Below are 12,884 nucleotides of genomic sequence, written 5' to 3'. Positions count from 1 at the left end.
TAAACAGTGGGACGGGTCCCCAAGGGCCCTTTCTTCTTGATCAAAGTGCTCAAGGCTATGGGATTACCTAAGACAGGAAACAAACATAAATATAAACTAAATAGAGAGGCTAAAATAGCCACAGAAAAATTAAACTTCTAAATCTGTAATTAAATATCCACAAAATGCATCATCAGTTCTTACAGAAAGACACATAAGTGCAATGTTAGCTGTGTTGGAAGTGGAGGCTCCAAAGGTAAGATTCCCAGGATGCATGGCAGTCCTGGAGCAGCTCCTATAAGCCTCTTGCCAGCCAGTGCTACTGGGTATGAGCTGGATGTGAGGTCGCATGTCATGGATGAGGGCTGGGCCTATCAAAGGAGTAACATGCCATACCAGGCCTTTTCCCGGGTGCAGGGAAGTCTGACAGGGGACTCACTTTCCTCCTTGGTCCTCAGAGTTTGCTCCCTCCCACCTAGATCCACTTCCTTCCCTTCAGCAGAACAATCTCCACAACCTGAAGTGTTTGGGTTCCTTGAACTTCAAGGTTGTTTCTTTAACTGGAGAAAAATGTTCATTATACACAAAGTCTCGGTTCATGCCTAAGGGCTAGACAGGCAAGAGACCATTCTTCATTCCCAGAGGACAAAATTATCTGGGTTTGATATTGGCTTTTTAGATATATGATCCTGAAGTTACTTAATCACTCAGTACTTCTACTTCCTCACTTACTGAGCATTCCCAATGTTGTTAGGATGATTTAATAAATTAATATATCAAAAACACTTAGAAGAGTGCAGGGCACTAGTTAGACCCTGTCTGGCTACTAAAAGTCAGCAAAGGTCACCTAAGCATCTGTTCTGGTCAGGCCTTGTGTGGGTCCTACAGGGGATGCTGAACCATGGCGAATGTCAGCAGGTGTCTGTGAGGCAGGAGCTCCCTGAGGGGGAACAATGGCCACAAAGATGAGAGTGATGTATCCTAGACAGGACCGTGGAGGGACACTTTCTTGGAGGAGGTAATACTTGAACTATGGCTGCACAGGTTCAACTCTAACATCCCAGGAGTAGTTAAGGGAAGAGTCTGTTCACTAAAGATACAACAAGAGTTTGCTCCCACTTAGCAAGGTCAGCTCCTAACGTCAGTCCCCGTTTGGCAACAGGGAGCTGTAACATTCTACCAACTTCTACAAATGTCCACAGAGCTGCCCTGGCTTTTCATTTCTTTCCTTTCTTTTGACCAAAGCATTTTTTTTTTCTCTCTTGGAATGTCAGTTCAGTATCTGCTCGTTGCTTTTAGAGGACACCTGCTTAATGTTGATTCAGACTTCATTTCTAAAGAACTTTTAAAGAAGTGTCAAATATAGCATAGCTTCTGATGAACTGAGCTAACCTGGCAGTCAGGCTCACTAGAACACAGTATGTGGCTCTAGCCAGCATGGTTCAACAGCATGTAAATTATTTGCAGACTTTCAACCTTCTCCTCACTAAGTTGGTGCAATTAAAAGTGCCAGTGAATATGCACTTGGTTCCAGGCAATTTCAGAAATTGGGAACTCCCATAATGCTACCCGATTAAGAGCCTGACCAGCCTGCTTTTGAGAAAACTCTATTTGCTTATCTGGTTGATGATTAGGAGATTTAAAAGGTACTTGTTTGTGTTCACCCAAGCCTTTCATTCTACAAAATAAAAAACTGAGGCCCTATAAGATGGGGCCAAAGAAAAGTAGGGAGAGATCCAGAAATAGACCCAGGAGTAGAACTAGCTCAGCTAGTTTATATTCTGCCTCCCAGCTCCCTAACACCTGGAAACACGAATCCTCAAGTTTCACACCTCTCCTTTCTGGGAATAGCAGGTAAAACTTCTCTTCTCTGTGGTTCTGACTTTGTGGGGAGGCAGCGATGTGTTTTTGGCATATAGATGGTTCTCAATAAATGTTTTAGAGATTTACAAGCTCAGCAAAGGCAGGGAGAGTAATTATTCTGCTTACTGTTAAAATCTCCAATGTTTGATTCAATCTCAGGTATGTAGGAAGGGCTCCATAAATATCCATTGATGAAACAAGTGGATGATAAAAAAAAATGATTAAACTGGACCTAAGCGTTGGTTCTTAGCATTAGAAGCTAGAAATTCTGGGAAAGTAGTTTAGGTACAATTAAATAAAATGTGAAAGGGTGCTTTGGAGAATATAAAGTACCAACTAGATACTAGGTTTAAGAGGACTTAAGAGGATGGCACATTTACTAGTCACTAGGAAGATATTTATCTCCTCTCTCTCTCTCTCTCTCTCTCTCTCTCTCTCACACACACACACACACACACACACACACACAAACACACACGATTCATATTTTGGAAATGTCTTATCACCTAGTTTGATTTCAACATTTCAGGGACATCTTTGCCTTCCTGAAGGTGTTAGAGAGCATTTACCTTACATTTAACTATCAAAAATTGGTTTTGTTCTAAAGATTTCTAACCTTTCCAAGCCCTCACATAGATTTTAAGATACACAAATCCTGGGAACCCACTGCTGGGGGACTTCACATCTCTCCCAGGCATAGTTTCCCAGATAGGGCAAAGTTCAGTGTTCTTACTGGTCACAGAGAGTAGGATAGATTTGTTATTTGTCTCATCATTAAGAAAAGTGGAGGTGAAAAAAAAAAAAAGAAGACGAAGGTGATAGAGTTCACACAAGGGAATGTTCCTGCTTTGGCAACAAAGTCTAGCACCAGGAGATACTGGCAAGTTTGCAAATAAACACTAACAATGCCAAGAAATCCTCAAATAACAAAACAAAACAAAAACTTCATGGCAATTTCCTCAGAGGAAAAAGCAATACTTGATCTCTTTGGCTTAACGGCGGGTAAATATGCTAAATAAACAAGAAATTCTGGACTTAAAGAGGTTGTTCTCAAAGTATCCACGGGGAAGACTAGAAATGGTTAAAATGCAGATTGCAGGGTCATCAGCCCAACCATCTGAGTCACCATCTCTGGGGCAGGGCCTAGGCAAGAGCCCAGGAAAACACACTCTGAGGAACATGGCCAGGGAGTCAGCATAACACCACACTCAGACCTTCCTCTTCCCAACATTTCCGTCTGAGGACTCAGACAGGGTAAAGGCATAGCCCAGTGAGCCAATGTCTTATTGCCAGGTAAGAGGCCATCAAGATGGACTCTGACATGGACATCTCTCTTCTTCTCTTCCTGTCAGGAAAAAATAATTGGGGAGGAGGGCCTTTGGTTATTCCAAAGCTTCCTTAGAACCTCTCTCTTTCCGAAAAATATCCAGGACTTCAAACTAAACTTTTGAGCAGTGTTTTTTTGTATCTTGCCAATATAGGCAAAGCATTAATTTTTACTAGTGTTAGGGAATTGCCTCGATGTCCATAAGAATACAGTTGTATTATAAAGAAGAATTTCAAGATGAGGGGATATTGTAGCAAACAAATGATTAATTCATGGAGGAAATTGGGCACCCAGAGCAAAAGAAAAAGAAACTTGGCTCTCTTGGTCCCTACCCCACAATTTCGCAAGTCACTTTATCTCAGTTGCTTCTGGCCAGTTCTTGTCTCCATGGGGCCATCTAGGTTCGGCACCATGCAGCGGGTGATGATGCACTCTTATAAATCAAGCCCTCTGGGAGGCTAAGGCAACAAGATCCTAAGTTTGAGCCTGAGCAATTTAGCAAGACCCTGTCTCAAAAATACAAAAATAATGAAGGGTGGATATAGCTCGGTATGAAGGCCTTGGGTTCAGTCCCAGAACTGCAAAAAAGTAAAAAATTTAAAAATAAAGTTCTGCATTACACAAACCTAGGTGCAAAGCTCCATCACTTTTTCCAGCTTTCATCGAAGTCTTGAAAGCATGCACATCACAGTCACTGGAGATGAAGCTCTAGGAGGCTTTGGGAGGAGGTGATATCACAGCAGTGCTAGTGCCGCAGTTCTCTTTAGGAAGACCTGTCCTACTCTGTCCTTTCAAAACCTCTTCTCCCAACTCATGAGCCTCCCCCATGTCTGTAGGCCCTGAGAACTGTGATCTTGGGCTCCTCACTCTGTCCCAATCCTTGGTTCCTCCTAGCCATCCCTGCCGTTCCCCTACTACGTGGATTTTGCAGTGAAACAAGCTTTCATTATTTCACTGCTGATATCCTTCTCCTCCCCCAGGTTGAAAAGCCAGACTGCATGGAACGCTTGCAGCTGCAAAGGAGACTTGGTTGTCGGACCTTCCACTGGTTTCTGGCCAACATCTATCCCAAGCTATACCCATCTGAACACAGACCCAGGTTCTCTGGAAAGGCAAGGCATGACCCAGGGAAGACTGGAAGGAAGGATGGGAGAGGGAAGCCACCTAAAACAAGAACTGTACATTCAGATGTTCTTCCATTACCCTGGCCAACCAATCATGAGCTCAGAAGGGCCTTGGAGGCCTTCAGCTCATGCCCTAACTCCATGCCAGCCTGAAGAAGGTGGTTAGGTTGCCCTATCCCAGAGTTCCTCAACAGGACAAATGTGGCCTGTCTCCTTCAGGAGGCTTGTCCCTTAAAAATCAGTGGCTTCAGGTTGACCCCATCCATTATGACCTGAACAGTGCACCTTGGGCTACATTCCAGGCAGGAGAGATCAATGGTTCCTGACTCAGGATGTTTTTACAATGGAGGTCGTGAACACTGGGATTCACTTCTGTGTGCTTGTCCACTTTCAGCTCCACAACTCTGGGCTTGGCTTCTGTGCAGACTGCCAAGCAGACAGGGACATCCTGGGTTGTCCCATGACTCTGGCTCCTTGCAATGACAGTAGGAAGCAACAGGTGGGTGATCATATTTCTCAGCATGGATAACAGCCCAAGGAAGCTTTTCGAATGGGTGCCATTTTTCCGGGCTCTACTCCACTTCTCTTTGCTATATTTCCTGTCTGTGATTCCATGTCTCCTAACTGTCCATAGTTCCCCAGCATGATTATTTGTCACAGCTCTGCACACCTCACCCCCTGTTAAAGCACAGACAAGGACCAGGATAAAAGAATGAAGCATTTAGAGAGAAATGGGAAAGCCCTTTTGCCAACACTTCCATTTGGCAGATGAAGTAACTGAGGCACAGAATCACTAATTCAGGCATTGCTGATCTGATCGATGTCTCTAGAGCTGAGGCAGGGTCCAAGGGTCTGAGAGGAGGAAGAGGCAGGTAGCTGAGTCATGGGGAAGGATCTAGATGCAGCAGGGTCATTCTAGCATCCAAGTAGTATCCCTTTGTTCATTAGAAAGATCTCCCTATTATCTTGGGGTATTTCTTGCACTCTTCAAAATTTTCATCATGGTTATAACTGCCTGAGGTAGTAGAAAGCCTCCTTTGATGCTAGCTGAGCATTAGTGGGTCCACTTTTTTTGACAACTCAGTAGAAAACCTACCAAGTGCAAACTGTCCCCAAATCTCTATGCCTTCAGGCTGTGGTAGGGACCTCTGAGTTAAACTTTCCATCCCAAAAGCTCCTAATGAAAACATTTCTGGAGGTGTTTATTGGAGGGGGCAGGTGAGGTCTGGAGAGCCTGGGCTAAGGGAGGGACCATTTCATGGAAGGTGTGGGTCAGGCCCTTCAGAGGGGGCCAGGTCAAGGCTGGGCTTTGCAGTGCAGGGAAGGACGGGCTCTTCTGACTCTGCCCTTTACCAATCTCCCTGAATATTCCTATAGGCATTCAGACTCAAGGGGCTCAAGGGAGTACTAAGTGATGAAGCTAAGATTAGGTGTGAAAATTGAGCATGAGGTACTGTCACCAGTGGCTACGTTTCAATACAAGTTCCCCCACTTGCTAGCTGTGAGATCTCAGCAGGGTTCTTAACTGTTCTGAACCTCAGTTTCCTCATCTGTAAGTGGGGATGGTATGGCCTCCATCATGAAAACACAATATTACCTTCTTTCTTTTGGGGAAGGGGAGATCAGTGATCCAGCCATAATGTGAACTCGAGAAACTGAAAGCCTTTCCCTCAAAACACCTAGATACGATATGCTGGGAAAAGAATATGAAATAACCTTTTTCATGCTTAAGTAATTGAGTTTCCACAAAAGAAAGTAAAATCTCCAGGGATCAAAAGCCAAGAGGCAAAAACAGAGCCCAGGGCGTGAGCTGGCCTGGCCTGCCAGGTGGAGGGGATTGTCGCCATTGGCCTCTGGAATCCATGCAGGGATAGGCAGTGAGAGCTCACCTTCAGCCCAAGGATGTGAGAAGCCAGAAATGAGACTCCCTTATAAATCCAGGTTTGCCCTTCAAAGAGTAACCTGTCCTTGAAATTTTTAACTAGAAATATCTATGTACTGCCACAGGGAAATGGCAAAGAGCCCTGTCTACACAGGGGTTAAGTACGAAAAAAATTACTGTCCCCTGAAAACTGTCCACAAGCTTGCCTTCAATATGTGTTGGGGTCAAAATGTATACTAATTGTGTAGTTTGGGAATCTTTGAGTAGGGCAGGCTGCTTAATTTGCAGACCATAGTGCAAAACAAAAATGTGGCATCTCTAATTGGACAATTATTAATAATTTCAAGACAGTGACAGCAGAGCATTAAATCAGTTTTATTGAAGCAAAAGCATTAAACCCTTCTTAGCAGGAAGCCCCATGTGAGTGGACAGGTTGTATATCCATGAAATCAATCTTGCCTCTAAGCCACAACATTAAAATAAAAATCAGTTCAGGCTCCATCTGACAGGAACGAACACCAAAGGGTTCTGCAGGACATGGCTTCCAATTAGTCTGCACGGGCTTCTCACAGTTAAAACCCCTCTGCAAACCCAATACTGCAAAACCGTGAAGACAATAATAACTAGGAGCGAGAGTCAGTAGATAACCAGTGGCAGCAGGAAAATAAGTTTGGGATCTTTAAGATCTTTCCAGAAAAGATCAACTTGGGCCTCAGAAAGGTTCCTCTGCCCTTCCAACAGTATGCTTGCAAAACACACAGCAACCTATACACCTTCACCTATGATCCAGTAAGTAACACAATGGAGGGACTTGCCAGAATGTATGAATGTGAACACAGGGCAGCTGGAATGTGGGACTTCAGAACCAGGACTCATCTTGCAGCATGTTTGTGGTCTTGACCATCAGGTACAGTCTCACTGACTACCCTAGAACCTACAGATGGCCCCTAGACCTCAGTTCTACTGTGAATTCCTTTTGCCTCACCTCCAGCTCTGGAGAAGGCCTCTTTCTAGCTGTGCTAACCACCACTACCTCTGCCCCAGCACCTGGAGCACACCGGCAGGAAGGAGATCCACTTCGGCAGCCCACAGCACCTGTGCTTGGACGTCAGGCAAGAGCAGGTGGTTCTTCAGAACTGCACCGAGGAAGGCGCTGCCACCCATCAGCAGCACTGGGATTTCCAGGAGGTAAGTGATCACTCAGGAAGACTCAGCAGTGCTACTGGTCAGGAAGAACTTCTGCTGGCTCCGCATCCAGGTTCTTCCAAGAGATCAGATATTTTTATCTGCCTGTGCCCCTATTGTCAAACTTAGTGGCACAGCATTAAGGCCTCAGGAGGATGTAGAGACAACTCAGCAGGGAAGTTAAGCCATGAGCATCATGACGTGTACTAATTTGCCCCATCTCTGTATAGCTCTGATTTTGATTATTACAGAGAGGGATTGACCCATTTTTAAAGTTAATTAGCTTGGGTTACACACAGGATAGTGGAGCATGTCACAGAAATGGTCCATTACCCTGGTGGTGTGGTTTTAGGGACAATGCAAAGTCCCTGTGTCCACCAAAATTTAAAAAACATTTAGATGTAGATGTGTAGATATAGATATATAGATATGTTCTTTTTAATGCAAATTCACTGTGAGCATTTCAGTATTTTAGCAAAATTTTGACTTCTGTATTCCTGGGGGAGAAAAATTCTAGATCCTTTCCAGCAGTTATGCATCAACAGAGAGGAATTAGGAGAGTCGTAAGTACTTAGGGAGAGTGGGCAAGTCCCACACACAGGAGTAGGGAAGGGATGGGACAGGATTCACAATGAGTGTCCATGTGTAGCTTTTCTCCACTTCAAATCCTTTCTGGATTGAGTTCAGGCATTACTATCTAAACAAATACACAGATTTTTAAAAATTCTTCCTTCAACTTTTGCTTGGGAGTAAAGAGGATAAAATAACTAAGTAAAACTCTGGTACTCTTAAAGCAGACCATAAAAAAAGAGAATCACATAATAGAAAACAAGCTGAGCTCACAATAAAGTTCTTAGGGCTTCAGTGACATGCAAACCCAGGACTCGGGGACCCACACATGTGCCAAGAAGTCTTCAAAAATCGAGGTGCTTTTTGGGTGATCATAAAAGATCATTCTAAGAAAGCCCTGTGGTTAAGATACATTTTAGAAATAGTAGTTTAAAATAGGTAAAAGAAAAGGGAAGGGGACCAAGAGATAAAGGGAAGGGAAAGCGATAAAAAGGAATTAAGATGTGTTATGTACATGGACCAACTCCCCATGAGAAATGTGACCATTATATACTGCAAACATCTACTAATAAAAATAAAATATTTTAAAAAAGATTGGTAAGATGCACCTAGAAAATCTGAGGTATTAATAAATAAGACCAAAAAGGTATTATCGCGCTGGGTGTGGTGGCGCACACCTGTGATCCCAGCACTCAGGAGACTGGGCCAAGAGGATCACTAAGAGTTCAAGGCCAGCCTGGGTGGGCTACATAGTGAACTATATAGCAAAACACTGGCTGAAAAAAAAAGGTATTATCGTTCAGACAGATAAAGGAATGAGGTACGGTTCATAGTGCCACTATTTATAACAGCCTGGAGCTGTAAGAAACCCAAATGTCCATGCATGCATAGATAAAATGTAGATACACATTTATTCTAAGTGTAATGTGTATTATTTGGGCAGGGATAACTTACATCCTGGAAGTAATTCCATATAATGGAATATTATTCAGCCTTTAAAAGAAAGGAAATTTTGTCACATGCTACAATGTGGTTGAATCTAGAGGATATTACACTAGGTGGAAATATGCCAGTTACAAAAAGACAAAAACTTATAAGCATATCTAAAGTAGTCATATTCATAGAAACAGGAAACAGGCTGGTGGCTACCAGGGGCCAGTTGAAGGAAGAAAAGGTAAAATTGTTGTTTAATGGGTATAGAGTTTCAGTTTTGTACAATGAAAAAGTTCCAGAAGTCTGTTTTACAATAATTGTCAATATATTTAACACTATTACACTTTACACTTAAAAATGGTTAAGGCAATAAGTTTTCTTGTGTTTTTGCCATAATGAAAGGAAAGAAGATAGGTCTAAGGTACTAATTTATGCGATGACATGGATAAATCTTGAAAATATTATGCAAAATGAAAGAAGCTGGTTATCAAAAGCCACATATTCTACAACTATTTATATGAAGTGTCCGGAATAAGCAGATCCGTGACACAGAAAATAGATTAGTGATCTTTAGTGGCTGGGAAGCGAGAGAAATGGGGACTGATTGCTAATGGGAGTGGATTTCTTTTGGCAATAATGAAAATAGCCTGGAATTAGATCAACAATAGTTACACAACTTTGTGAATGTACTAAAAACCATGAGTTTGTATATTTTAAAAGAGCTATATTACAGTATATCTCAAAAATAAATAAATAGATATGTTCAGCTTTGCTGACTAAGGTTAATTTCATAAAGAAATCAAATTTTTCTTGAAAAGGGAATGTTAAGTTCAATATTAAATCTGGTGGATTTAGAGCAGGCAACAGTTGTAGTCTCCTGAACATGGCTGGTTTAGGGTTCCATTCTTGTATATCCTTGTCGGTCTTACTCTCCACTGCAACCTGGTGGCTTCAGCACTAAATTGCAGGATTAACAGAGAGCCCACTAAATCTCTTTGAAAGTAGAAATTTATGAGTACAGTGATAACAATGAATGTCACAAAGAAAGCAAAAGGACTGAATATTCTCTTTGCCCTGGAATTGTCCTAACCAAAACTTCTTAAGAAATGGCAGTTATACAACTGCAATAAAAATAACTGCATTAATGATCCTCAAGGCTTTGAGTGACATCCAAATTTTAGGGTTACTTAAATTATATTTATATTAATCCAAAATACTACTACTCCTTTCCAAGCCATTTCACACCACCTCTTTAATGGTCTTAACAATCAGCACAAATCTTGAAAACATCCATCTTTGCTGACGTTTGGAAATGGTCTGACTTTTCTTTCTTTTTTTTTCTTTCATTATTTATTTTCCCCCTCATCTTTTTTCAGAATGGAATGATTGTCCACATTCTTTCTGGGAAATGCATGGAAGCTGTGGTTCAGCAGAACAATAAAGATCTGTTCTTGAGTAAGTGTGATGGAAAAGCCAGCCAGCTGTGGCGATTTGACGAAGTCCACCCTGTGGATGAACGATGAATGCCAATGTCAGAAGAAAAAGAGAATTTTGGTCACCACAGTTCTGGCCCAAGGGAGTTAAAGAGCATTTGTATTTCTTGAAGCAGACCCTTCTGCATTTCTGCTCCTGGTGTAGGAGGGAAGAAAGCTCTCTGAAAGAATGTAGGATGTCTCTGCTTCTCACAACTTATTTCACTGACTGCTGGCTGTTTTAAAAAAGAAAAAAATTGATTCATTGTCTTGCATCTTCATCATCAGAGATGATCATCTATAACGAGAAGATCTTTAATTTTTTTCACTGAGCAATTCACGATTGCTTTTATCTCTGACTAGGGAAGGAGGCCTGGATCTGGCAACACTTCCAGGATGCTTCAATCACTGGATGGATATCGTTGTCTTCAAGGAGCCTTAACTTGGATTGTCTGTAGGCCAACCGTGAAGAGAATGGAATGGTCTGACAACCCAAAAAGTTTGGGTTATGTTTATTAGGACAAATTTCATGTTCACTAGATGAACCACAGCTCAGAAGGAAGGGAAGAGCAGCAGAGCATGGTTGGAGACAAGATGAAGGGAGCATTAGCCCAAATCTCCAGCTCAACCTAGCCAGCTGAAGAGTCAGTAGACTTGGGATAAGACATTTTCACTTAATGAGAATTTCATAAAACTTTCTACCTCCATTCACCTGACCTCACCCCTCTCTAGCTTGGTTAACCATAATCAGATTCCTTGGCGGATAGATTTCTCTTTAGTCACTGGTATTAGAAGGATCCACCAGACTGAGCAATCTCATTAACAATGGCATTTATAGTTGATAGACTTTCACGATGCTCTGTTACAGGGTTTGGACTGAATCAAAAGAAAGAACAACCTTTGGGCTGGGGATTTAGCTCAGTGGTTTCGCCACCTGCTGTGCAAGTGCAAGGACCCAAGTTCAATCCCAGGTTCCAAGAAAAAAAAAAAAAGACAGAAATAACAACCTTTGCAAGGAAGATGACAGAGTCTGAGTCATTTTAATGAAAGAAAACTAGGTTGGGTCTCAATGTCTGTGAGATCAGAGAGGGCCATCTGTGGGTCCATACTAACTGTCTAAATGTACCTCCAGGTTCAGTGCTCACAAGTTCAGGAAGAATATACCTTAACTAGAGCAGACGCAAGGCTAGCAATAGCTGAATGGCTCTCCTTTTTGAGATCTGGTCCGCCTAGTTGGCCATCAGAGTTGCTAAGTGAGATTGGTTCTGCTATTGAGAAGATACCAGTCATGGCCATTTCTCTCCAAGATGGAGTTAGTTCTCTCCATGGTAAGCTTACAAACCTCCCCTTAAAGATGTTGATCTCCTTTGTGCTGTTTCAGAAAACAGTATCTTTTTTAAAAAAACTGGGTAGAAAGTGTGGGTTTCCAAATAATAACTATCATAATGATGTATTTATTCATTCTCCACCCACCATGTCAATGGCCCACTGCATTTCTCTGTCCTTGGAATATACTATAGACCTGTACTGTCTAATATGGCAGTACTAACCAACTGTGACACATTTAATGGAAATCCAATAAAATTAGAGAAAATTTAAAGCAGGTCCTCAATGGTGCTGGCTCCATCTCAAGAGCTCAATAGTTATATGTAGGTAATAGTTACTGTGTGGTAGAGCCAATATAGAACATTTCACCATCACAAACACTCCTATTGCACAGTATTAGATTAATCATCTTATCTAGAGAAGAGATTTCAGCCACCATCTTCTCACTTCAGATCTATCTATATTTAAAACATTTTCTTAACATCCCAGGCCTGAGATGGAGCTAAACTTTCTCAGATGACAAACTTGTAAAGAGTTTTGGTGGTTGAAGAATAAAAATTAAATAAGACCTGTATTTTTTAAATGAACTTTATCATTGGCATTGTGGGTATTTGAAGTTGCTGGGATAAATTAATATAATTAAATAAAGGCTGAATTCAATTGTGTAAGTTGTATTTGATGGTAATTAACAAAAGGACCCAGATGTCTTATTGCTTAATTGGTTGAACAAAGCAAGAATGTGGTGTTTCTTGCTTCCCTAACCATCCCCATGATTTATTATTTTATTACAGAAATGGCTGTCAACCTAGTCCCTGGCTGGTACTTACAGACTCTTAATTTAAACACAACAGATGCCTCCATTTAGTTCTAAAAGAATTTTCTCCTTACAGTGAAATCAGTGTTCAAATTCCTTTCTTCTCTATGGATTCACCATTCATTTTATCCACAGGGATCAGTTTAGTTTTAATGAATGCACTTGCTTTATTGCAGTAACCTCTGTACAAAACAGCAACTGCAATACTCAAGGTTAAAACATTAAAAAAGCATCTGTGTGACAGTTATAGTACAGTATTATCAAAATATTACATTTTCAAACTTAGTAGATAATCATCCATCAGCGCTCAAATCTTTAAATTATTTCCATAGACTTAAAAAAAAGTAATGTCAGAAAGCAATATAAAAATAGGAACCTAAAATACAAATGTAACAAATAAATATTTGAT

The 12,884-nt window shown here is 41.5% G+C and overlaps 1 protein-coding gene across 3 annotated transcripts in view; it reads left to right on the top strand.

The window, feature by feature from the left end:
- The window catches only part of Galnt15 (polypeptide N-acetylgalactosaminyltransferase 15), a 45,522-nt gene extending 33,193 nt beyond the window's left edge, over window positions 1-12,329 (top strand). For 2 of the 3 annotated variants that reach the window (XM_004864250.3, XM_087182250.1), the window contains exons 7-10: window positions 4,150-4,281; window positions 4,688-4,792; window positions 7,220-7,363; window positions 10,240-12,329. In XM_004864250.3, coding sequence (XP_004864307.1) covers window positions 4,150-4,281; window positions 4,688-4,792; window positions 7,220-7,363; window positions 10,240-10,386 — 528 coding nt within the window. In that variant the 3' untranslated portion in view covers window positions 10,387-12,329. The remainder of the gene's footprint in view (window positions 1-4,149; window positions 4,282-4,687; window positions 4,793-7,219; window positions 7,364-10,239) is intronic. The other variant, XM_021243966.2, reaches the window with a different exon arrangement.
- Window positions 12,330-12,884: the final 555 nt, after the last annotated feature.

The sequence above is a fragment of the Heterocephalus glaber genome, unplaced genomic scaffold (genome assembly GCF_053883595.1).
Source record: "Heterocephalus glaber isolate CG9 unplaced genomic scaffold, H.glaber_assembly_v1.0 deba00001472, whole genome shotgun sequence".
Lineage (NCBI taxonomy): Eukaryota > Metazoa > Chordata > Mammalia > Rodentia > Bathyergidae > Heterocephalus > Heterocephalus glaber.
Note: the sequence above shows the minus strand (reverse complement) of the source record. Positions and strands in the feature narration are given on the sequence as shown.